At 57.2% G+C, this 24,415-nt stretch overlaps 2 protein-coding genes across 6 annotated transcripts in view; one reads left to right on the forward strand and one right to left on the reverse strand.

Moving 5' to 3' along the window:
* Nucleotides 1-5,063, forward strand: part of CD37 (CD37 molecule) — a 6,343-nt gene extending 1,280 nt beyond the window's left edge. Inside the window, exons 2-9 of one of the 2 annotated variants that reach the window (XM_084906216.1) lie at nucleotides 30-104; nucleotides 230-302; nucleotides 1,377-1,501; nucleotides 1,600-1,674; nucleotides 2,143-2,247; nucleotides 2,897-3,133; nucleotides 3,651-3,734; nucleotides 4,675-4,915. In XM_084906216.1, the coding sequence (XP_084762342.1) occupies nucleotides 30-104; nucleotides 230-302; nucleotides 1,377-1,501; nucleotides 1,600-1,674; nucleotides 2,143-2,247; nucleotides 2,897-3,133; nucleotides 3,651-3,734; nucleotides 4,675-4,752 (852 nt within the window). In that variant the 3' untranslated portion in view covers nucleotides 4,753-4,915. Of the gene's footprint in view, nucleotides 105-229; nucleotides 303-1,376; nucleotides 1,502-1,599; nucleotides 1,675-2,142; nucleotides 2,248-2,896; nucleotides 3,134-3,650; nucleotides 3,735-4,674 lie in introns of both variants that reach the window. The other variant, XM_084906215.1, reaches the window with a different exon arrangement.
* A 183-nt stretch (nucleotides 5,064-5,246) lies between these two features.
* On the reverse strand, nucleotides 5,247-23,562 carry TEAD2 (TEA domain transcription factor 2). Of its 4 annotated transcripts, none has more exons than XM_084906087.1 (13): nucleotides 23,502-23,562; nucleotides 21,735-21,972; nucleotides 20,761-20,825; nucleotides 19,812-19,874; nucleotides 17,951-17,962; nucleotides 17,616-17,723; nucleotides 17,459-17,517; nucleotides 14,188-14,252; nucleotides 13,002-13,150; nucleotides 10,056-10,229; nucleotides 7,096-7,257; nucleotides 6,272-6,424; nucleotides 5,247-5,804 (listed from the first exon to the last, which is right to left on the reverse strand). In XM_084906087.1, the coding sequence occupies exons 2-13, from the start codon at nucleotides 21,964-21,966 to the stop codon at nucleotides 5,691-5,693; spliced, it is 1,356 nt and encodes a 451-aa protein (XP_084762213.1). In that variant the 5' UTR covers nucleotides 21,967-21,972; nucleotides 23,502-23,562; the 3' UTR covers nucleotides 5,247-5,690. The 4 variants fall into 4 exon arrangements, with proteins under 4 accessions (XP_084762213.1, XP_084762212.1, XP_084762215.1 ...); XM_084906086.1 differs by having other exon boundaries at nucleotides 23,461-23,531; XM_084906089.1 differs by having other exon boundaries at nucleotides 23,431-23,520.
* Between the last annotated feature and the right edge of the window lie 853 nt (nucleotides 23,563-24,415).

The following is a 24,415-nucleotide window of genomic DNA, read 5'->3' on the forward strand; positions in this document are numbered from 1 at the left end:
CAACCCTCTCCTGGTCACTCACCCTCCATTCGACGATGGCGGCCCAGGACAGCTGCCTGAGCCTCATCAAGTACCTCCTCTTCGTTTTCAACCTCTTCTTCTTCGTAAGTTGTCTCACGGCTATCCAGCCTGGGCCCCAGGCCCTGCCCTGGCCACCCCAGCCCACCCCACCTCATATCCCTACTTGCCCACCCCCATATTCTCCTCTCCTCTCCTCTCCTCCCCCAAGGTCCTGGGCAGCCTGATTTTCTGCTTCGGGATCTGGATACTCGTGGACAAGACCAGCTTCGTGTCCTTTGTGGGTGAGGGGGCAGGGCAAGGGAGGGCCTTACCGGAACATCATGGACCCAACCTCCCAGCAAGTAGCCTCCTGGATCTCCCTTGCCCCCGGAGCCCCCCGCTGGTGCCCAATTCCGCAGGCAGCTCCCAGGCTCTGCACAGCCTGCCGCTGCCACGCCTCTCCAGGCCTCAGGACAAAGGGGTGTGCGTAGCACTAAGAACAGTAACAGTCATTTCTTGGGCACTTCCTATGTGTCAGACCTTGTGCAAATGCCCATCAGACCCTCCCTGTAGCCTTTCCTGAGATTCAGAGAGGGGGAGTCACATACTGGATGTCACACAGCAAGGAAGTAACCTAGATATAACTATAACAACAACAACAACAACAATAATAATAATAATAATAGGAAAATAGCCGAAACCGGTTTGGCTCAGTGGATAGAGTGTCGGTCTGTGGACTGAGAGGTCCCAGGTTCGATTCCGGTCGGGGGCATGTGCCTTGGATGCGGGCACACCCCCGGTGGGAGGTGTGCAGGAGGGGGCTGGTCGATGTTTCTCTCTCATCGGTGTTTCAAACTCTCTATCCCTCTCCCTTCCTCTCTGTAAAAAAATCAATAAAAAATATATTTTTAAAAACAATAATAATAGGAAAATACTGGGGTAATAGCCAAACTCCGGATGGCTCCTATTTCATGTGTTTGCACTGTGCTGAGGACTGGATTGAGCGCATCGCTCCCAGGTCCCTGAAAGCCACCCCAGGAAATAGATAGCATCACCCCGAGGCCTCAGGGAGGTGAAAGTGTCTCATCCGATGTTGGCAGAACAAGGGATGGGGCTGAAACCACTGGGAGCGAGAAGGAGCTGGAGGAGGAGAGAGACCGAGAGCTGAAGGGAGGCAGAGGGACAGAGACTCTGAGAGGGAGAAGAGAATCCGGAAGAGGGGGCAGAGGCTCAGGGTGGGTAGGGTCAGAGGCCCAGAGAAGGGGGTGCCCCAGAGCCCAGAAAGAAGCCCCCAGGACACTGAGGACGGGGAACGGGCCGGGGGCCGCCTGGCGCCATGCCCAGAAGACTCAGTGTCCCCATCTCGCCTCCCCCAGGCTTGTCCTTCATGCCGCTGCAGATCTGGTCCAAGGCGCTGGCCGTCTCGGGGGTCCTCACCATGGGCCTGGCCCTCCTGGGCTGCGTGGGGGCCCTCAAGGAGCTCCGCTGCCTCCTGGGCCTGGTGAGTGCCCGCCCCGTCCATCCATCCCCAGGACCACCACCACCGCCCCCCCCCATCCCTGGGTAGGGCCCGGCCTGACCGCTCCGCTCTGCCCCCAGTACTTCGGGATGCTGCTGCTCCTGTTCGTCACCCAGATCACCCTGGGGATCCTCATCTCCACTCAGAAGACCCTGGTAAGCTTGGCCCCTTACCCCCCCCCCCCCTTACCCAGCTAGTGGGTGGACTTGGAGGCAGACAGGGACTGACAGACAAATAACAGAGAAGCAGAAGAGAGAAACAGCCAGGAGGACAGAACAAACACAGACACTGAGAGAGACACGGAGATAGAGACAGGGAGGGGCAGAGACCCGCTCGGACGGAAGAGGAGAGAGATCCAGAGGGAAGCAGGAGAGAGAAACAGAGGCCCGCAGAGGACACAGAGACCTCGTGAGAAGTCTGATGAGAGAAGCAGAGGGAGCCTGATGTGATGAGAGAAGCAGAGGGACGGTAGGGAAGGGCAGAGGAAGGTTTTGAGGAAGAGACACGGGTAGCCAGCTGTTCGGTGAAGAACAGAGGCTCAGGGACCCCTTGGGTGGGCGCGGATGCGGGGGGGGGGGGGGGAGGCAGGTGGGGATCGCGCCTCATTCTCGGCCTCCTCTCAGCTGGAGCGGAAGGTGAAGGATTTCGTGCTGGAGACGATCCAGAACTACCACTCGGACCCGGAGAGGTCCGCGGCCGAGGAGAGCTGGGACTACTTGCAGTTCCAGGTGCCTGAGCCCCACGCCGCCCGCTACCCGGGGGAGCCTCTGCCCCAATGCAACCCAGCCTGCGCACCCCACTCCCCACCCCACTCCGGCCCCGCTACCCGGGGGAGCCTCTGCCCCAAGGCAACCCAGCCTGCGCACCCCGCCCCCGCCCCGCCCGCCGGGCCCCGCCCTTAGATGATAACATAACGGGCCCCATTATGGCCCAGCTCCCCAGCCCCATCCAGACCCCGGAAAGGCTCCGCCCTCTGCCCCAGCGGGACCCGCCCTCACCCCCAAGTCCCAGCGTGACCCCAGTCCCTGCCCCTAGTGACTCTGGTCCCACGTGAGACTCGGTCCCCTGGTCACTCTGTGGCCGCGCCTTCCCATCCACCTGCTCCCTAAGGCTGAACGCACCGCCCACCCAACTTCCGGTCCACGGCGTGATTGTGCAGCTTCTCCCCTAGCCCCAGGTCGCCCCAAAATCCGTCTCTCCCATGTTCCCCTAGGGTCCCCTTGACCCCAGCCCACCGCACCCACCCTGCACCATCGCTCGGCCCTCTGCTCCCAACTTGACCTCATACCAATCACCGGCCCCTGATCTCACCCCCGCCCCCTCCCCAATCATCCTGCATCCTCCCGCCCCGTCCCTCTGACCCTGCGCCTCTCCCAGCTGCGCTGCTGCGGCTGGCACTCTCCCCAGGACTGGTCCCGGGCCCCCAGCCTGAGCAACAACGCGTCGGAGTTCCGCGTGCCCTGCTCCTGCAACAACTCGTCGGCGACCAACGACTCGGCCATCCCCGACGTGGCCTCCCTCTCCCAGTTCAGCCGGGGCGGGCCCCTGGCGCGGCCCAGGCACAGCGCGGACCTGTGCGCCTCCGACCCCAAAACCAGACTCACCTACGGCGAGGTAGGGGCTGGGGGAGAGGGGACCGCACCGTGGGGGCGGGTCTGAAGACGGGGTGGGGGTCTGAAGGCGGGGTGGGGCTCCGAGAAATAACGGTGCAGCCTGAGCGGCCAAGCCCCAATAAGGGGCGGGTTCTTGCCAGAACCAGTTCAGCTCAGTAGATAGAGCATCGATCAGCAGACTGAGTGGTCCCGGGTTCGATTCCGCTCAAGGGCATGGACCTTGGTTGCGGGCACAATCCCAGTAGGTGTGCAATCCCAGTAGGAGGCAGCTGGTCGGTGTTTCTAACTCTATCCCTCACCCTTCCTCTCTAAAAAAAAACAACAATAAAATATATATTTTTTTTTAAAGGGGGGGGCGGGTTCTTGGGAAGGCGGGGCCTAAGGCGGAGGGGAGGACCTGGACCGCTTATACCTGGGGAGGGGGTAGGTTTGTTTTGAGCGAAGAGATTAGAGCAAAGCCCGGTAATTAGGGAACCCCAGAGAAAGCCCTGCCTCTTAACCTCTCTCCGCTCTCCCAGGGCTGCGCGCGGAGCCTGCAGAAGTGGCTGCACAACAACCTCATCTCCATCGTGGGCATCTGCCTGGGCGTCGGCCTGCTCGAGGTAACCGGGCCCGGCCTCCCTCCCGATGGGCGGTGCCGCCCCAGGTAGCCCCGCCCCAAAGGCGCGCAGCCCGTTCATTCTTTTCTGCCGCTGCGCCCTGGCCTGGGGCTGAGACCCGGCCCCCTGAGCGGATCGCTGGCACCCGGGAGGCCTTCCCCGCACTTCATCGCGGGTCTCCCTTTTTTGTCCGCAATATCCCTCCCCTTTCCCGGCAGGTGAGTGTGGCGGGGCTGAGCCTGCTCGTGCCACGCAGCGCCATCGGCCGGAAAACCCAGCCGCAGGCGCCGGGCGCCGAGGGTTCGCGCCCAGGGCCCGGCCTGAGCGCCGCTGGCGGCTACGGGCGCGGCGGCGTGCAGAGCAGCAGCGGGCGGAGCGGCAGTGTGTGGGGTGGCAGGGGCATGGCGGATGCTTGCCCCAACTGGGGGGACAAGGCCCCGCAGGGCAAGCTGCCCATGGCCCTGGGGCTCTGGCCGCTGTGGGAACGAGACGAGGAGCAGCCCGAGACAGAGGAGGCGGCCAAGGAGGCGGAGGCGGCGGGGAAGCGGGATGGGCCTCCGGAATAAAGGATCCTGGGCTGGCTGCAGATCTCTCTACTTTCCAGACCTTAGAACTGCTGGTTCCTCCTCCCCCAAACCACCCCTACCTCCCGGCCGGTCCGCGCCTTCGGTGACCTATCCCGTGACCCCCTGGCCTTTTTTTTTTTTTTTACCCTTAACTCCATCATCCCCCAATTTCCTTATCTTCCCCCAAACTCCCTTCCTGACCCCATCTTTCACAACCAGGCCCGGTGCTCCCTCTAGCCCCGCCCTGCCCAACTCTGTGTCTCATTTCCTTTTCGGGCCCCGCCCCCTGGCTTTCCTCCCTCAGAGCCCCCACCACCCCATCTTCCTCTCATCGCCACCCGCCTCCACATCTCTGATAGCGTCTCCTCTCTCTGTAGCTCAGCTTCATGACGCTGTCCATATTCCTGTGCAGAAACCTGGACCACGTCTACGACAGGCTCGCCCGGTACCGATAGGCCCCGCCCTCCCCGAAGCCCCGCCCTCCAGAAGCCCCGCCCCCTTACCTCCCTGTGGCCTGTAAATATTTGTTTAAACCCCAGTTCTCCCCAGGCACTGAGCCCCCTGCCTCCTCCTCCCCCCCTCTGCCCCCCGACCCCCCCAGGTGTCTGCCTGCCCCACTGCTGTCACCTCTCTTGTGGGACTTGGGGTTTCCCACCACCAACTTCCGGTCCCCAGAGATACCTCATTTCGGTGACTCATTTGTCAGTCTACCATCGCCCACAAGATTATTATTTCTCACTCAAACTTCAAATAAACCCCCTACGTTTTGGTAAAAATAGCTTTTATCCTGTGTCAAAACACAAACCAACACAATTTGGGGGCGGGAGGGGGTGGTGGTGAACAAGACAGGCCAGCCCTGGCTCAGGTAGAAGAGGGGAGACGTTAAAAAGCTCCCCCCCGCCCCACCCCCCCCAGTGCTTGCCCAGCTGAGAAAAAAGTCACGACCCTAACACCCACTTATAAATATCTGTTATATTAAAAAAAAAAAAAAAAAAATTCCAGGGCCCACCTGGCCCTGCACAGAAAGGGTTAACCTTCAATACTTGATATGGGGTCACAGGGTGTGTGGGGGATAGGGGAGGCAGACTGGGAAAAGGGGGGGTTGGAAAACAGAGAGAGGACAAGCCAATATGTAAGTAGGGCTCCCCCAAACACCCAGGCACAGGGGGGTGGGGGCCCCCAGTAGAGACAGAGGCCAGACCCCCGGCTCCGGGGTGACTGCCCCCCCACAGCCCCGTCAGGTCCCAGCGTCAGGATCCGTCCCTTCCTCTGCCGCCCGGCTTGCAAGGCCCCTCCGACAGGAGCAGCCCCCTCTCCCCGGGGGGCTGAGGCCAGCTGAGGTCCTTCCTGGGAGGAGCTGTTCCGGGGGTGAGCCGCTTTCGGGGTGCCCCCTTCAGTCCCTGACCAGGCGGTAGATGTGGTGCTGGGCGCCCCGCTCGCTGGTGGAGACCTCGAAGACGTAGGCCGTGCAGAGCAGCAGCTCCTGCGTGTCTCGGTTTGTCACCACCTGCCGGGGGGCCGGAGACGGCGTTTGTGCTTAGAAGGGCCCCCTGTGCCTCCCTCGGTCACCAGGGGGGGCCCAGGAGGAGGTCCCCGCCATGTCAGGGTCCCAGGCAGAGCGGCTGCTCAACACGCCCGCGAAGGGCCTCGCATCAGACGGCGGGTCACGTGTTCCGGGGCCCAGCGAAAGGTCCCCCGCTCAGCACGTTCCCCAGAGGCAAAGGGAACCCCACCACATCGTGTTTCCTGGACTCGGGTGAGGTCCCCTTAGCCGAGGACCCACCCCGAATCCTCCAGGTCAGCTCCCCAGGGAACGGGGTCCCTCATGAGAATGCTGGGGAGTCCCCACCCTATGAGGTCCCAGGGTAACGGATCCCCTAAGCCCGGGTCAGCTGCAGGGTGCCCCTGGGTCAGTCCCCAGGCGAGCGGGTCTGGGCCGAGGGGCTGCGGGGCCCCCCCACCCCGGGGCCCCACCTGGAGGATGGTGAAGTTCTCCAGCACGCTGTTCATCATGTAGCGCTCGGGCAGCTGCCGCAGCTTGTGCAGGAAGTTCACCAGGTACTCGCACATGGGCGAGCGCAGCAGGCGGTACACGAACCTCCCGTCCTCCAGCTGGGCGCGCTCCGTCTGCGCCGGGGGGCGGGGCGTGGGGGGGACGGTGACTGAGACACACAGCGGTCCCCCCAGGCGCCCAGCCCCACGCTGCGCCTCTCGGATGCCACCCCCACCCCCCACACACTGCCATCTTCCCCCTCCCGCTGCCCCGCCTGCAGGGACCGGAGACAGGCCTGAACCCTCAGGTATCCAACTCGGGACCCCTGAGCCTGCAAACCAGACACTCCCCCGGCCCCTCAAAGCCGGGCTCTGTCTGAACCCTCCGTGACCTCTGAACTCCTCTGAACTCCTCGGATCTCTGGTGCCCTCAGGCCCTCCAGGCCCCTCCGTGAGATCCCCAAACTCTATAAGCTTGGAAACGGAGACCCAGCAAGCCCTCAGCAGCCCGCTGTGCCCGCCGAGCCTTGGTGCCCTCCCAGGAATCTCCTGCATCTCAGGGACTGTGCATCTGCCTCGCACGTGACCTTTGAGCCCTCAAAGTGACCCTTACACGTGACTTTAGAACTCCACATTAGCTCTACGCCTATGCGTTAACCCCCAAGAGAGGCTGGACCAACCCCACCCCCCCCATGAAGACAACCCCAAAGCCGGAGCTGTCACGGCTCCTGGTCCGTTTATTTACCCTGCACCCCCTCTGCACCCCCAGACTGCCAGGGGCCCGGGTGCTCACCCCCCGGCCTCACCTCCACTTTCTCCACCACCTGCTTGCCGAAGGAGCAGACCTTGGAGGAGCAGGTGAGGGTCATGTGCTCCAGGCTCTCGTACTGGCTGCTCACGCCATAGAAGCCGCCGCTGCTGCCCGCGGCCCCCACTTCCTCACCACTCGGGCCCCAGTTCAGGTCCGCCTGGGGGGTGGGGAGACACAGGCTAAGTTGGAGGAGACGGCCCTTAATAGAAGCCCCTTACACGAATAAATGGTGGAGACTCGGCCCGGCGGGGTGGCTCAGTGGTTGGGCGGTGACCTATGAACCAGGAGGACACAGCTCGATTCCAAGTCAGGGCACATGTCCGGGTTGTGGGCTCGATCCCCAGTGCGGGGCATGCAGGAGGCAGCCGATCAATGATTCTCTCTCATCATTGATGTTTCTTTTCTCTTTTTATTGATTTCAGAGAGGAAGGGAGAGGGAGAGAGAGAGAGAGAGAGAGAGAGAGAGAGTGCTAAAAACATCAATGATCATTGATTGGCTGCCTCTTGCACGCCCCCCACTGGGGACCAAGCCAACAGCAAACAGGCATGTGCCCTTGACCGGAATCAAACCTGGGACCCTTTAGTCCGCAGACCAACGCTCTAGCCACTGAGCCAAACCAGCTAGGGCTCATCACTGGTGTTTCTATCTCCCTATCCCTTCCTTTCTAAAATCAATTAAAAAAATATTTTTAAATAAATGAATAAATGGCCGAAACCGGTTTGGCTCAGTGGATAGAGCGTCGGTCTGCGGACTGAAGGGTCCCGGGTTCGATTCCGGTCAAGGTCATGTACCTGGTTGCGGGCACATCCTCAGTAGGGGGTGTGCAGGAGGCAGCTGATCGATGTTTCTCTTTCATCGATGTTTCTAGCTCTCTATCCCTCTCCCTTCCTCTCTGTGAAAAATCAATAAAATATATTAAATAAATAAATAAATGGATGAATAAACGATAGAGACGCTTGTAACCCAGGAACTCTGTTAGAAGGAACCCATGGCCTGGTTTCTCCCATTTGCCCCGTAGCTGCCCACCTCCCTTCCTCAGAGCTCAAAGCCCCCAACCCCCTCTTCCAAGAGCCGGCTTCTGAAGACCCTCCCTTCCAGCAGTGCTTCAGAAGCCTGGATCCCCCAAATGATCCTGACCCCTCTCTCCCCAGTGAGCCCCCCGCCCAAGGGGCCCTGCTAGTCAACAGAAGCCCCCAACTCAAGAGTTCAGCCTCCTCCAAGGGCCTGGTTACTAAGGAGGGAGTTGTTGCCTAGCAACCAGAGGCTCTTCCTCAGAGCCCTTGGCAACCCTGGTTGCTAAGACGAGGGGCTACTTCCTAGCAAAGGGGCCTGGCTCCTCTTCGGAACACCCTCCCGGGCCCTTTCCGCTGGTTCTCAGAGGCCGGACCCCTCACGTCCCAGGGGCCGCGTGAGCAGACGATCATTATGCCTGTTGGGAGTCTGAGACCTCGCGTCACCTTCGGCCTGAGCCCCTGGGTCACCTCCTCACCTTCCCCTCCCCGTCCTAACCTGAGTTACCAGCTGGACCAGGTCCTGTCCTCCGAGGCCTGACTCCACCCATCCGCCTCGCACCCGGGCCTGGCGGAGCCAGACAAATGCTGAGGCCGCTCCAGCGCTCCCTGCGTCCCTTCCGATGCTGGCTCCTAAGGGTCGCTCTCCACACCCGGCACCTGGCGCGGCCCGTCTCCAGCCCCAGCAACGCCTACGGACCCCAGCAGCACATCCCCGAGCTGTCTCCGGCCTCCACCTCACACGCTAGAACTCTTAGTAACCGCAGACGCTGCGGGTCCAGCAAGGCCAGCAAACTTCAAGCCCTCTGCAAGGCTTCCTTCTCAGAGACTAGATCCCTCCACTGCCCTGGTACCACGAGAGTTAACCCCCACACACAACATTCACATATATTGAACCTCTATAGCAGTGTTTCCCAAAGTGCGGTCCGCGCACCCCCAGGGGTACGGGAAGAGTTTGGTGGGGATATGCACTGCACCGTGCTTAGCTGCGCCTAATTCTACGTTCTCATGAGGACGAGGGGTACTCAGCGTTATGAAAATTATAGAAGGAATACACATATGTCAAAAGTTTGTGAAACACTGCCATATAGCATCAGCCACTGTACTGGACACCAAACCAAAAAGGCCTAAGAAAGACCCACAGTTATTTATATCGGGCCTGGCACAGGGCTTTGTATACAGTAAGTGCTCAATAAATGACTGTTCATGCCGAAACCGGTTTGGCTCAGTGGATAGAGCGTTGGTCTGGGGACTAAAAGGTCCCAGGTTCGATTCCGATCAAGGGCATGTACATTGGTTGCGGGCACATCCCCAGTAGGGGGTGTGCAAGAGGCAGCTGGTCGATGTTTCTCTCTCATCGACGTTTCTAGCTCTCTATTCCTCTCTCTTCCTCTCTGTGAAAAATCAATAAAAAATATTTTTTTTAAAATAAAAAATAAAAAAATAAATGACTGTTCAGTAAATACAGGTCTTTACAAAGCCACACACACACACACACACACACCCAGCTCCTTCAATGTCACCCTCAAGGCCAGACATTGTCTAACAACAGGGTCTGGTGGAAGGTAGCATCCCCTTTAAGAGACCAACATTAGCCAAGACTTCGTGTGCTGAGGGGAGGAGGGCACTCCTTAGCAACAAGGCTTAGTGTGGCCGGTGGGATGTAGGGATGAAATGACACAGCCCAATCCCAAGGGCTGGATCAGTCACATGACTTGGTGTGGTGACGTCTAGTGGGGTCTGGGGACAGGGGTCCTATGCCTACGCCTGCACGGGTCCCATGCACCCCGCCCTGAGGGCCAAACGCCCTGTGCCCCTGTCTGCAAAGGGGGCTGACCCTCAGCAGGAGCAGTGGCAAGGCCCAGGCTGACCTGGTGGAGCCGGAGGCCTGGGCCGGGCGGCCGCGGGGCTTCTGAGCACTTTGGTTTTGGACGCAGAACTCACCCAGAACTTGACCAGGAAGAAGGCGTGAGGGGGCCCACGGTCGTACAGCTCCCGCAGACCGCCCTTCTTCTCGGGGAACTTGTCGTAGATCTGCCGGACATCCACGCTCTCGAGTGGCGGCGCTCCGGGGCTCGGGCAGTGCTGGCTGATGTGTACGAACAGGTGCCTCTGGTACTGGGGAGAAGCAGCCATGGGTGAGGGCGGGAGACGGGCTGGACCCCGGCCCGCGCTGCCGAAGCCCCTCTCACACCCCTGCCGCCACCCCCAGGGCCCCTGCCAGGGGTCCATCCTGTCCACCCAGACACCGGGCCCAACTCCCAGGCATGTCTCCACTCCCTTCTGCCCCTTCATTCCCATAGTGCCTCAGGCCCCAAGCCCTGTCCCTACTGCCCGACTCTCCGCCCTGTCCCCTGCTCTCCCCTGTCCTCTCCCACTTTCACCCCAGCCTCCGACCTGGCCTCTCAGCCTCCACTCTCTCCTCCCCAGCTCACCAGTCATATGGCTCCCGAGCTGACCCTTGACCTCCCCTGCTCATAATTTGCCCAAGGCTCCCCAGCACCCCCGGGACAAAGACCACACCCCTCAAGCTGGCCAGGTTTTGAACAGCTGCTCATAAATGTTCCATCAGTGGATGGATGGGTGGGTGGCTCTGTTCCCATTCCTGTCCACATCCTGAAATCTTCCCCATTGTTTCTTCTGACACAAGTCCTCCTCCCTCTTTCCAGGTCATCCAAATCTGCCGCTTCCAGAAGCTTCCACTGATCACAAACAGGTGGATCTCTCTACCACCTCCAGATTCCCCATCGCCAGGAGAAAACCTGGGTCCCTGAGCTTGGCAATGCCAGCTCCTCCCAAACACCCTCAGCCTCACCAGCTTCCCGCCATATTCATCATGTTGTGTCTCTGACAGCCTCGATGTTGTTTCCACCTCTGTACCTGAAGCACCCAGTTCTGCGCATGGCAAACTCCTATGTAACCCGCAAAGCCCAACTCAAAAGCTGTCATCTCAGGGAAGCCCTCACTGACCCTCCAGGCAGAATCACTCCTCCACACACCCACAAAAGCTGAGCTTCCCCCATCCGAGCACACACTCAGACATCTACTGAGAATCTGTGTGTGGTACCCAGGTACTACTCCGGGTTCTAGGGCTACAAGGTAAAGCCCCTGACCTCAAGGCGCTCACCGTCTACTGGCAGAGACAAAACAAATTTCAAATCATCTTATGGACAATATAAATTTTAGAGAGTCACGCACACCATGAAAAAAATCCTAATAGAGCACAATGAGGGAGTGGAGAGAGTGACGGCAGTTAGTATATTCCACTGGGCATTTTGGTTTGTTTGTTTGTTTTGTTTTTTAAATATATGTTATTGATCTTTTACAGAGAGGAAGAGAGAGAGATAGAGTTAGTAACATCAATCAGCCGCCTCCTACACCCCCCCCCCCCCACTGGGGATGTGCCCGCAACCAAGGTACATGCCCTTGACCGGAATCGAACCCGGGACCCTCCAGTCCGCAGGCCGACGCTCTATCCACTGAGCCAAACCGGTCTCGGCTCCATAGGGCGTTTTGAGAAGCTAATCAAGCAGGAACCTGAACGAACAGAGGGACGGAATGGGGATACCTGGGGAAAGCACAGTCCAGGTGGCAGGAGCGGCAGACGCAAAGGCCCTGGAGCAGGAGTGGGCTGGCATGTTTGAGAAAGAGCATGGAGGCCAGTGTGGGCAGAGCTGAGCAAACAAGGTTCAGAGTGCAGGAGGTAAGGGCAGAGCGGGTCTGCGGGTCAGATGGTTCACAACTTTGTGGGCAACTTAAAGGACGTCAGCTTTTGCTCCAAGGGAGATAGGAGGGTTTTAACCCGATCTGACTTGGGTTTTACCAAAACCACTGTGTACAGTAACTGGTGTTTATGTGGCTGTGACAGAGGCAATGTGTTCACAGACACTAGTCCCTTTTCACACCGCTAAACTACATTTCCCAGAATCCTCTGCAGTTACATGTGATCACATGACTAACTTCTGGCCAATGGGATGGAAGCAGACCCAGTTAGCCTCCTCACCCTTTCCCTTCCACCATCTGCCAGCCAGATGCAGAGAATCCAGCAGCAAATTCTGGAGCCCTAGAAAATGGCAGAGCCACAAAAATGGAAAAAGCCTGGATTCCCCGAACCACTATGTGGAAGGCTGCTGTTGAACACCCACATTGAAATGTTACATGAGAAACTTCTAGGACAGACTAATAATGGCATCTGTCTCCAACCTAGACCAGGCAAAGCTCAATCCCAGAAACAAGATCTGCTTTCCCAAGTTCCCAGTATCCACCGCAAAGCCTGGTGCACACTAGACACTCAGAAGCGTTTGACGAGTGAATAAATGATGTCCTAGAGAGTTTCTCTGACCTTCCCAACCCACAACCTCATGACCTTCCTATTCCTTTATGTTAAGAGTTGTCAAAATGTGGTCCCAGCAGCATCAACATCACCTGGGAGCTTTTTAAAAACTCAAATTTTTGCCTGGCTGGCTTGGCCCAGTGGTTGGGAGTCGACTTATGAACCAGAAAGTCACAGTTTGATTCCTGGTCAGGGCATATACCCAGGTTATGGGCTGGATCCTCAGCGGGGGGTGTGCAGGAGGCAGCCAATCAATGATTCTCTCTCATCATTGACATTTCCATCTCTCTCTCCTTCTCCCTTCCTCTCTGAAATCACTAAATATATATATATATATTTTTTTTTAATTTTTTTTTTTTAATTCAAATTCTCAGGCCCCACACTAAACCTACTGAATCAGATATTCTGAAGGTGGGACTCAGCAATCTGTGTTTTAACAAGCCCTCCATGTCCTTCTGATACATGCTAGTTTGAGAACCACTGCTTTATGCTTTCCCTTCCTATAACCCTCTGCATTCCAAAACACCCACCACAACCATCCCAAAATTGGGACTTACAGAGTCAACTGCATCCGGGGGTTCCACAAAGGCCGAGAATTCCACCAGCTGTAACCGGGCAGTGCCCAGGGCCCGAGCCTGCCAGGCTGGGGGTGACGGGGCAGGTGGGGGCAGGGCAGGGGGCGAGAGGGCTTGGGGGGGCTCGTACCCTAGAGAAAGAAGAACAAATAATAAAAATTGCTAACATTTGCGGAATATGTCAAGCACTGTTCTCTCTTGCCTGCCTCCACTTAGAAGCTGAAAAAGCTAAATACTCACTTTCCCAGCCTCCCTTGCAGCTAGAGGTGGCCATGTGACACAGTCCTGGCCAATGAGACGTTAGGGGAAATCTGCTCGGGGGCTTCTGGGAAGGAGTTTCTTCCTGAATGAAAAAGACAGAACTTTGGGAGGAGAAAGCTTTTGGTTCTGGTCAAGTCCTGCTTGGGACATGATGCCTGGAGTCACAACAGTCATGGTGGGACAGTAAGAGAGAGGCCAAGGGACCTAGAGAGATGCCAGTCCTGATACTGCTGAGGTGCTGAGCCAGCACAGAAGCAGCCCACCTTCAGACTTTGCATTACGTGGAATCATTGAAGCCTCTTTATTTATGGCACTGTTAATCTGGGTACTGTTACTTGCAGCCTAGAGCATTCCGAATTGATGAATCTGTGGAACCTAAGTGTAATGTTCCATCAATGTGAGCACCGCATCAGCATGGACTTCTGGAAGCCAGCTTTGCTGCCAGAGGGATGGGGACAGAGCCTGCCTGGGAATGAAGCCACCAGAGGAAGGCAGAACCACGCAAGTCCTGATGCTACCCATTTGAGCCCCTAGATCCAGCCGTACCTGAAGCCATGAACCCCTGAAACATCAGTTACCTGACCCAATACATTCCATTTGGTGGTTGTCCTTGCTGTCTTTGTCATCTAGCTTCACTTGGGTTTGTGTCACTTGCAGCTGAAAGAATCTTGGCTAACACATCTCCCCTACGTCCTCTAGGCTAGCAAGTGGCAGGACGCAAACCCAGCGTGTGTGGCTACAGATGCCATGCTCTTAACCACTACAAATTCTGCCACATCCTTCCACACCCTGCCTCAGAGCTGGTCTCAGTAGGAATGTGACCCTGATGGGTGGCAGGTTGAAGGGAAGGCAGTGAGGGTTGACAAGAAGGACAGGAGAGGAGGGAAGGTGGAGAGCAGACTCTTACCTGGGAGGTCAGTAGATGGGGGCGTCAGTGACAAGGAGAACGGTGTCTGCGAGAAGGGCTTCACGCTGAGGGAGAAAGGAAGCTGAGGGTGAGCAGGTGGAAGGACTCTAATCGTACCAGCTACCTTTCCTGAGGGACCAGGACAAGCTTACCCTGCGCCTTCCTCTCTGAAATCAATAAAAATAAACATATTTAAAAATCCCTAGCCGGTCTGGCTCAGTGAATAGAGCGACGGACTATGGACCAAAGGGTCCCGGATTCAATTCCAGTCACGAGCATCTACCTTGTTTGCTGGCGCCTTCCGGCCCGGGACCTGGTCAGGGCTCAAGCGGGAGGCAACCCACAGACATGTGTCTCTCACGTCTTTCCCTCTCTCTAGAAATCAATGGGAAAATATCCTCCGGTGAGGATTAACCAACAACAAGAAAGACACAAACTCCAGGGATTTACCGACTTTGGCTCCCTAAGGTTTCTATTTCCCATCCCAATTCTGAAATCTAAACTCGAGTACCCAACCCACTGACTTAATTTCTTGTCATCAGACCACTGCCCAAATATCACCTCCTCAGAGGCCTTCCTGACTTCTGTCTAGAGCAGGGGTCTTCAAACTACGGCCCTCGGGCCACATGCGGCCCGCAGAGGAGTCTGATCCTGCCCGCCAGGTTTTTTGGGCAGTGAGCGCAGCCGAGGTGTTACAGTAGGAATTAGTAGTTCATATAGTCCGGCCCTCCAGCTCTCTGAGGGACCGTGATCTGGCCCCCACTTTAAAAAGTTTGAGGACCCCTGGTCTAGAGGATTAAGTTTTATTGATTTTTTTACAGAGAGGAGGAGAGAGGGATAGAGAGCTAGAAACATCGATGAGAGAGAAACATCGACCAGCTGCCTCTTGCACACCCCCCACTGGGGATGTGCCCGCAACCAACGTACATGCCCTTGACCGGAATCGAACCTGGGATCTTTCAGAATGATGCTCTACCACTGAGCCAAACCGGTTTCGGCTTGACTTCTGTCTAAATAGAGCACATACAAAAAATAAAATAAAAATAAAAATAGAGCATGGACACCCTGCTTTATTTCCCACATTTATTCTTTTCTTATTAATGCTTATTTAGCTGTTTCCATGCTTATTGTCTGTCCAAGTATATAAGCTCATGAAGGCAGGAATTCTAATTTGTTCAATGCTGTGTCCCCAATTGAAGCCGAGTAACAGGCGCTTAATAACTGCTCAGTAAACATTTGACTGACTGGCCCAAGGCCTTCTCTCAGTTCCCGAAACTCACCGCTTCCCTACCGCAGGGCCTTGGCACATACCGTTTTCTCTGCCTCAAATATCCCCACCCTCATTCTTCACCTGACAAAGTCCTTCTCAGCTTCGCACATTACCTCCCCAGAGAAGCTCCCTGGAACTCTCGCCCTCACCCCAGAGCCTGCTGCAGTTCTATTTTTTCTTAATATGTTTACTGATTTCAGAGAGGAAGGGAGAGGGAGAGACAAAAACATCCATGATGAGAGAGAATTACTGATCCCTGCCTCCTGCATGCCCCCTACTGGGGACTAAGTCCACCGCCTAGGCACGTGCCCTGACAGGGAATTGAACTGTGACCTCTCGGTTCAACCACTGAGCCACGTTGGCCAGGCCCTGTTACAGTTCTTCACACTCTTCAAGTGTGTGTTTATGCACATGATTTACTTAACATTCGTCTCCTCGATTTGACTGTCCTGTCAACTCCATAAAAAGAGGAACCCTCATTGCCGAAACTGGTTTGGCTCCCGCTGACTCCTGCCCCTTCCCTCCTCACTATCCCGTCAGTGGATAGAGAGTCGGCCTGCGGACTGAAAGGTCCCGGGTTCGATTCCGGTCAGGGGCATGTACCTTGGTTGTGGGAGCATCCCCAGTGGGGGGTGTGCAAGAGGCAGCTGATCGATGATTCTCTCTCATCGATGTTTCTAACTATCCCTCTCTCTTCCTCTCTGTAAAAAAATCAATGAAACATATATATATATATATATATATATATATATATATATATATATATATATATATATGTAATTTTTTTTTTTAAAGGAACCCTCGAGACCAGTGCAGAACACCCCCTTTCCAGATCAGCCCCTCCCCTTCGGCTCTGGGGACTGGTTCTGACCCTTCCTATGTCCCCATCCATCAGCATCTCTCGGAAACTCTTCTAGCCTGGATCCCACAGCCTGTCCCTTGACTCCCTTTGGCAATACTCTCAACACTCCCACCTCACCGTCCCGAGTCCTACCCAACACCCAGCCTAGAACCATTGGCTCCTTTCTTGGCTGGAAACTACACTTCCCATGAGCCTCTGGGCCCATTTCTATTTTTCTTGGCTAGAAACATATCCTGTCACCCTCGTGGCTCTCTCATAGCTAAGAAGGACACTCCAATTTACCTCTGAGGCCTTGTTCTTCCTTCTGATTCTGGGAGAGGGACCCCTGTTCAGGCCCAAGAACCACCTCTGGGGAATGAGAACCAGCCTTCCCATGAGCCTCTGGGGCTCCACTCAACCCCCTTTGGAGGTTTTTACCTACAACTGCCTTTCCCATGAGCCTTTGGGGCCCAGCCAATCTGACCAGAAGGCCATTATTCCCATAGACAGTTTTGAAAACTGTTTTTAAAATATTTTTTATTCTTTTCAGAGAAGTGAAAAAAGATAGAAACATCAATGATGAGAGAGAATCAATGATTGGCTGCCTCCTGCATGCCCCACACTGGGGATCCAGCACAGGCAGGCATATGCCCTGACTGGGAATCGAACCGTGACCTCCTGGTTCATAGGTTGATGCTCAACCACTGAGCCACACCAGCCGGGCTCCATGGACATCTCCCAGGCCTCTCACACTCACCAAACGTCATGCTTGAGCTCATGTTCCCCCAAACCCATTCCTCCCACAGGTCGCACATCTGTGGACAGTCCCACCCACCCCACCCCACCCCCAGTCACCAGCTGGAGCCCAGGCGTGGTCCCTGCCTCCTCCCTTCTTCTCAGCTGGTCAGGCCCCAGGGTGGGCCCCCCCTCCTCCTGCTGACTCCTGCCCCTTCCCTCCTCACTATCCCGTCACAGACCTAGTCTCCCTCTCAGACCATCACCTCGCCCTCCTGCCTGGGACTCAAATCCAGAGAGCCCGGCTCCAAAACGGATGTGCACGAGGGAGCCGGGAGCCGGGAGCCGGGTGGGGGGTGAGGAAGGCCTGTTGGGAGAGGGTGGAGGAGGGGGACAGGTGCTGGGGCAGGACAGAGAGTACTCACTCTGGAACATTCCAGGGGGTCCCAGAGCCCCCTGACCAAAACTGGAACAGCTCAGAGGCCTGGAGACGAGACAAAGGGGGACAGCCGGTGAGTCCTGGTTGAAACCACACCCCCCAACCCCCCAGCCTTGAACCCCACAGTCCCCAACCCAGGCCACCTGAGGACCAGCGGGGCCAAGCTTGGCCTGCAGGGAAGGTGCTGAGATGAGCTGGGCGGAGGACATGGTGGCCATGGTCTGGAAAGCCTTATCCTTGGACACCTGGTCCTGGAGGAAGAGGTGGGGGCCATGTTAATGGGGTTCTGGTGGACACCGGGAGTAGGGACAGGGATGGGGGGGGGGGCAGGATAAGCATGGGGAGGCTCAGAGATGGGAGGTTATGGGAAAGGGTTGGGGAAGGTCCAGATCCCTCTCACCACCGCCCCTCATCCCTCCTGCCCTCGCAAGAATGTGGGGGTAAGGGAGGGGGTGGGAGGACGGGAGGAGGGACTTACCACATTCAGAGCCTGCCCGTGGGGGATGGAGCCGAAGAAGGAAAGAAAACAGAATTTAGGAAGTGAGGCCTGGGCACCCCACCTCACCTCCCCGCCAACCCCTGTAGCCCACCGCTCTGAGCAGAGCAACGAGAGGAAAGCGAAATGGAGGATGACTATGGACAGGGAGTGGGGGGGAGGCCAGGCTTAGAGGGGGAAAAAGTTCCCAATGCCCAGAATAAAAGACAGCCATGCCGAAACCAGTTTGGCTCAGTGGATAGAGCGTCGGCCTGCGGACTGAAAGGTCCCAGGTTCGATTCCGGTCAAGGGCATGGACCTTGGTTGCGGGCACATCCCCAGTAGGAGGTGTGCAGGAGGCAGCTGATCGATGATTCTCTCTCATCGATGTTTCTATCTCTCTGTCCCTCTCCCTTCCTCTCTGTAAAAAATCAATAAAATATATTTAAAAATAAAATAAATAAAAAGATAGTCATGAGGATTTCTAGGTCAGGAAAGAGCCGGAAGTGAAGGTTTCCGGATCTGCAGGCAACAGGAAATGAGAATTTCGAACCCAGAGGGAATAGGCAGGGAGCATTTCCTCGCTGGGACAGGGCAGAGGGAGCCGTGAACTCCAGAAAAGACCGGAGGAGCCCTGGGCCAGGGTGGCTCAGTGGGTTGATTATCGTCCCGTGCACCAAAAGGTCGCCAGTTCAATTCTGTCTGGGAGGCAATTGATGGATGTCTCTCTCTCCCCTCTTTCTCTTGCTCTCTCAAATCAGCAAATAATAATAATAATAATAATAATAATAATTTAAAAATGTGTTTAAAGTAGAAAGAAAAGCCCTAACCGGTTTGGCTCAGTGGATAGAGCATCGGCCTGCAGACTGAAAGGTCCCAGGTTCGATTCCGGTCAAGGGCATGTAACTTGGTTGCGGGCACATCCTCAGTAGGGGGTGTGCAGGAGGCAGCTGATTGATGTTTCTCTCTCATTGATGTTTTCAATTCTCAACCTCTCCCTTCCTCTCTGTAAAAAATCAATAACAAAATATTAATTAAAAAAAAAAAAAAAGACAGAAGGGAAGTGACCCAGAGAGAAAGGAAAGGGAGGCTTCTGGGTACAAACAAGGAATAGCGAGCGATGGTCCCCAAACCCAGAGGCAGAGGCAGAAAAGACGCCCTCCTCGGAGGAGCAGAACACGAGGGCCCGCGGCCAGGAGGGGACCGGAAATCTGGGGACGGAGAGAGGAAGGGATGTGAGAAGCCCAGGAGGAAGTGAAGGGATCTGGGCACAGGAAGACGGGCAGGCCCCCGGGGACGGGAAAGGGGGAGGTGGGTCAGGCGGCCTTCCCAGCACGGCGGGAAGAGCGAGGAGGGCGCCAGGAAGAGCAGAGGGAGGACCGGAGCGCAGAGGAGGGAGGCGGAGGCAGCCGTAGCCGGAGAGGCCCGACACCCCATTCTTCTTGCCTGTCCCACGCGAGACCTCTGTGCCCTCCCTCTACGGATCTTCCTATGGTCCCCATCCACCCACTCCTGCTGCGCCACTGACCCCACCTTCGGTTCCTGCTCCCCCATTCTGTTCACCTTTCTGGGTGAATCTGTCCCCATTTCTTGGTCTCCGTCCCCACCCCACGCCCCGGGTGGCCTGCCCGCTCTGCCCAGGGGGTGGGATGGGGACAGAGACCAAGAAATGGGAATAGATTAGCCCAGACTTAGGAATCGGGGCTTAGGGTATTTGGCAGGTGCTGATTGGTGGTTCAGAGCCCTGTCCCTCCTTCTCTGGATCTATTACCCTCTCTGAATTCCTGTCCCCTCTTTCTGGGTCCCTGTCCCCTCCCTCTCTCTGGGCCCACCCCCCTCTCAGGATGTCTGCTTTGACCCCTACCTTGAGCTTGGACTGGATTTCCCTCGATTTCCTTCGGGCCAAGACCTGGATGTGACTGGAGACCTGGAGGGAGTGACAAGGAAGTAGATTCAGGCGAGAGTCACCTGCCCTGTGCCTCCCTCCCCGTGCCCCACGGGCTGCTGGGACCGGGAGAGGACACGCAGAACACGCCGGCTGTCTCAGGAGCACGCTAACACGGGTGCGACCAGAACGGCCACTCTGGTCGCTAAGACTTCGTCCCCAGACCCAGCACCTCCAGCTCTCCCTCCCCTTCCTGTCCTTCTCTTTGGCTCCTTTAGTCTCTCCTTCACAACTGCAGAGAGACTGTACCAAACAGGCACAGAGTACCCTGAGCTGAGAAGACAGACAAAAGCACCTCAACCACTGAGACCGGATTGGCTCAGTGGATAGAGCGTCCACCTGCGGACTGAAAGGTCCCGGGTTCGATTCCGGTCAAGGGCATGTGCCTTGGTTGCGGGCATATCCCCAGTGGGGGGGTGTGCAGGAGGCAGCTGATTGATGTTTCTCTCTCATTGATGTTTCAAACTCTCTATCCCTCTCCCTTCCTCTGTAAAAAAACAATAAAATATATGTATATATATTTATTTTTTTTTAATATATTTTATTGATTTTGTACAGAGAGGAAGGGAGAGCGATAGAGAGTTAGAAACATCGATGAGAGAGAGTCATCGATCAGCTGCCTCCTGCACACCCCCCCACTGGGGATGTGCCCACAACCAAGGCACATGCCCTTGACCGGAATCGAACCTGGGACCTTTCAGTCCCCAAGCCAATGCTCTATCCATTGAGCCAAACCAGTTTCGGCAAAAACCAATAAAAAATATATATTTTTAAAAAGCACCTGAACCACATGGTCCTCAAACCTGAACCTGCCCATACCAGGGCGGCCCTGACAAGACCAGCCCGCCCCACGAGTCCGCCCTGAGACCTGTTTGCGAGTGCGGGTCTTCCCTGTTCTCAGCTTGATGTAACGGGCAATCAGCTCATTCCGACCTGAGGAGTCAGAGGGGAAACAGAGTTAGCCCTGCAGCAGGACTTCCCAACGGGGAGGTGGGAAGGGAAGGGAAGGGAAGGGAAGACGTAGTCCCCAGAGGCCCGCAGCAAGCTGGTTGCTACATAGCGATAGATTAGATAGAGAAGTGAGGAGACCCGGCTGGCAGGACACAGGCTTTATTGGAGAGAAGGGCACTCCTGCCTGCTGCTGAGAGAGAGAGAGAGAGAGAGAGAGAGAGAGAGAGAGAGAGAGAGAGAGAGAGAGAGGCGGAAGAGAGGGAGGGGCAGGGTACAAGCACCTTTAAGGGGAGGATAGGGGACGGGGCTTAGGGCACTCAGCACACGCTGATTGGTGATTAGGGACCTGGGGGACTTAGGAATCGGGGGCTTAGGGTATTTGGCAGATGCTGATGGGTGGTTCAGAGCTCAGGAATGTCTGGCCGCAGGTGGGGTTTACATCTGTCCACCAACTGGAGGAAGGGAGGATCTAGCACATGGAAGACGAGTTATAACTGCAGGTTTTGGAGCCAGACTGCCTGGGTTCAAACCCCAGCTCCGCCACACGCTAGCTTTGTGGCCTTCGGCAAGTCACGTGGCCTTTCCGGGTCTCAGTTTCCTCATCTGTGCAAATGGGATGCTAGCTCCTACCCGAGTCCTAGTGAGGATAGGAAGTGTTTTTATGTGAACAGTGTTTAAGGCAGGCACCATAAACGTTGCTTGTTGTCCTGTATTAATCAACTAGAGGCCCGGTGCACGAATTCGTGCACAAGTGGGGTATGGCCTGCCCAGCCCGATTGGCCGAATCAGGCCAGGCCAGCCAGGGGGAGGGGATGCAGGAGCCATAAATGTTGCTTGTTATCTTTTATTCATCAATGGGGGCCAGGGCAAAAGGGGGGCCGGGTGACTCACCGTACATCTTGCCTTCATCGGACAGGATGATTTTCCGCCGGCCGCAGGGTGGGTAGATGGCCAGGGCCTCCTGGAAGCTCTGCTCGATGTCTGGACTCCAGACACCCTCTGCATCCGGACCCCCGTCTCCCCCAGCCCCCTCGCTGCCTCCGGTGCCCTCCTCACTTCCTTCCTCGCTTCCTGTCCAGGCGCTGCCATCGTCCAGGGGGGCCCCGGCCCGGGGTTCCCCCATCTGGGCCTGGAAGGACACAGAGCTCAGCGGGGTTCCCGGGACCCACCCTCTCTCAGGGCGTGGAGAGCGGGGGGGTCCGGACCCCTGGGTCCGGGGGAGGGAGGAGGCTGGGCTTGGCACTCCTGGGCCCTGGAGAAGGGGGCTGGGCTTCCGGGGAAGCTTAGGGTGAGACCCGTTCCCCTCTGGGTCTCCAGGGGAGCCTGGGCTGTGACGAAGCCTTGAAGACCCCATAGTCAGGCCCAGGGCCCATGAGGGCAGGTCATGTGGGGGGTATGGATTGCTAGTTGAAAGGAGACAGGAGTCGGGGCCTAGTTGCGGGAAGGGGATTGTGAGGGAGATCTTAGTCCCACCCCGAGAACAGGTGTTGGGACGTGAGCAGCAGCAGCTGCTGGAAAGGACGGGGCACAGGCCTTAGGAAGGCTAAAGGGAGGTCCAGAGAGAGGGGCCCAGAGAGCCAGATGGAGGGGCCCAGAGAGCCAGAAAGAGGGGCCCACAGACCCTGAGGGTGGTGCACAGAGGCTCAGAGAGAGGGGAGCAGAGACCCAGAGGAAAGAGGGGCAGAGACTCAGGGCAGAAACTCAAGTGGAGACCAGGAAAGACCCGCAGAACCACGGACTGGGGGGGTGAGGGGCCCACTGCCATCGGGAGAGCCAGAACAAAGGGCCCAGCATCCCCTCCCCCAGTTTCCCACAACCCCCACAAGGGGAGGGGCTGGCCAGCCAGGCCCCGCCCCTCAGCCCCGGCCCCGCCCCCGCCCCCCCAGCCCCCCTGCGCCCGTGGGCTCGCGTCCAGCTCCCAGTGACTTTCCGGAGGCCGGGAACAGGGGAAAACTTTTTCCAATACAGTCCGATCCCGCCTCCCCGGCGGCTCCACGTCTCCCCCAGCTTTCCCAGGACCCCAGAGTCCAGGCTCCCACCCCCCCCCCCCCAGGACCCCGAGTCCCGGCCCAGCAAGACAAAGACCCCAGGCCGAGCCCAATGGCGCTGCGGCCGGTCAGGACCCCCTGAGGCCGGCATCCCAGCCCAGCTCTCCCCCATGTGGCCAGACAAAGGGACGGAGGGGCCGGCCCAGCAAGGTCCCCCCGAATTTCCCGCCCCGGGCCCCAAACTTCCGAAGAGACAGGCTGAAGCTCCAGAAGGCCCCGTAGCCCGCCTTCTGGCCCCCGGGGAGGCCCCGATCTCCCAGGAGGGGGGCCGGGCCCCCCCCAAATGGCACCCACAGTCAGTCCGCTTCCAGAAACGGGCACAGAGTCCCTTCTGGCTTCCAACCACAGACACACACACCCCGCCGAGGTCCCCTGCCCTCCCCACCCCCAAACTTAGACACCCCAACTCGTGCCAAAGTTCCAACCTCGCCCCTAGACTCGGTCAGAAGCGAAATCTCGAGGCGCCCCACCCCCAAAAAAACCAAGAAGGGTGCATGCAATTCAGAGGCTGCCCCACACACACCCCCTAAAACTCCTACCACGTAAACTTTCCACCCCAACTCACACACCCCAAAAGCAGGATCCCCGGTTCCCGCCGGCGCCTCCCTACCTCCCGGCCTGGGGCTGGGGAGCCGGGCGGGCGGGGCGCTGCGCGGGGGAAAGTTGCCCGGGAGCTTTGTTTGGGAAAAGTGGGAGGGACCGGCGGGGGGGCGGGCCCGGGCCGGCACCGGACAGCCGGAAAGGGGGATCCGATGGTGACAGTTGGAGGATTATGTTTTTTTGCTTTGGCCAAAGGAAAGGGGAAGCCCAGCTGGGGTCTGGTAGCATCTTCGGGATTCGTTTGCTGGAGAGAGGAGGGGTGCTGAGGCTCGGGGCTCCTGGGGCTGCGGGAGGAGGGGTGCGGGGCCTGGACTCTCCGTCCCTCTAGTAATGTGTTTGTGTGTTGGGGATGTAGAAGCGATACGAGCACAAAAGGTTCTTTCCTGTTCGGCCTCCAGTATATCTTTTTTGAGGAGGGACGTGCAGGGGTGTGTTTTGATTGATTTCTATCCTAACTGGGTTTCCTGGTGACCTCACCAGAGTTAGAGAGTTGCGGGCGAGGCGAGATCCATGGAGGTTGAGGCTCCCGCACCCAAGCCACGCTCTCGTGGGCTAGAGGTGGCGCTGTGTCCCGGGACCCAGAGACACACCCGGGACCTGAGTGTTCAAACTCACGGGACCAGACCAGGTTGGTGTCCGGACTCTGGGGGCCTGAGAGAGAAGGGGGCCCGGACTCCGAGATCATCTTCTTCTTCTCCTTCTTCTCCTCCTCCTCCTCCTCCTTCTTTTTCTTTAAATACATTTATTGATTTTTTACAGAGAGGAAGGGAGAGGGACAGAGAGTTAAAAACCGATGAGAGAGAATCATCGACCAGCTGCCTCCTGCACACCTCCTACTGGGGATGTGCCCACAACCAAGGTCCATGCCCTTGACCGGAATCGAACCTGGGACCTTTCAGTCCGCAGGCCGACGCTCTATCCACT

The sequence above is a fragment of the Pipistrellus hanaki genome (assembly GCF_964339955.1).
Source record: "Pipistrellus hanaki genome assembly, chromosome: 15".
Lineage (NCBI taxonomy): Eukaryota > Metazoa > Chordata > Mammalia > Chiroptera > Vespertilionidae > Pipistrellus > Pipistrellus hanaki.

Coding starts and splice junctions, on each gene's coding strand:
- TEAD2 (XM_084906087.1), bottom strand. CDS start 21,966: ATGGGGGAACCCCGGGCCGGGGCCCCCCTGGACGATGGCAGCGCCTGG. Junction 20,826..21,734: donor CGATGAAGGCAAGATGTACG/GTGAGTCACCCG, acceptor CTGACTCCTCAG/GTCGGAATGAGCTGATTGCC. Junction 7,258..10,055: donor TCTTCCTGGTCAAGTTCTGG/GTGAGTTCTGCG, acceptor CCCACCCCCCAG/GCGGACCTGAACTGGGGCCC.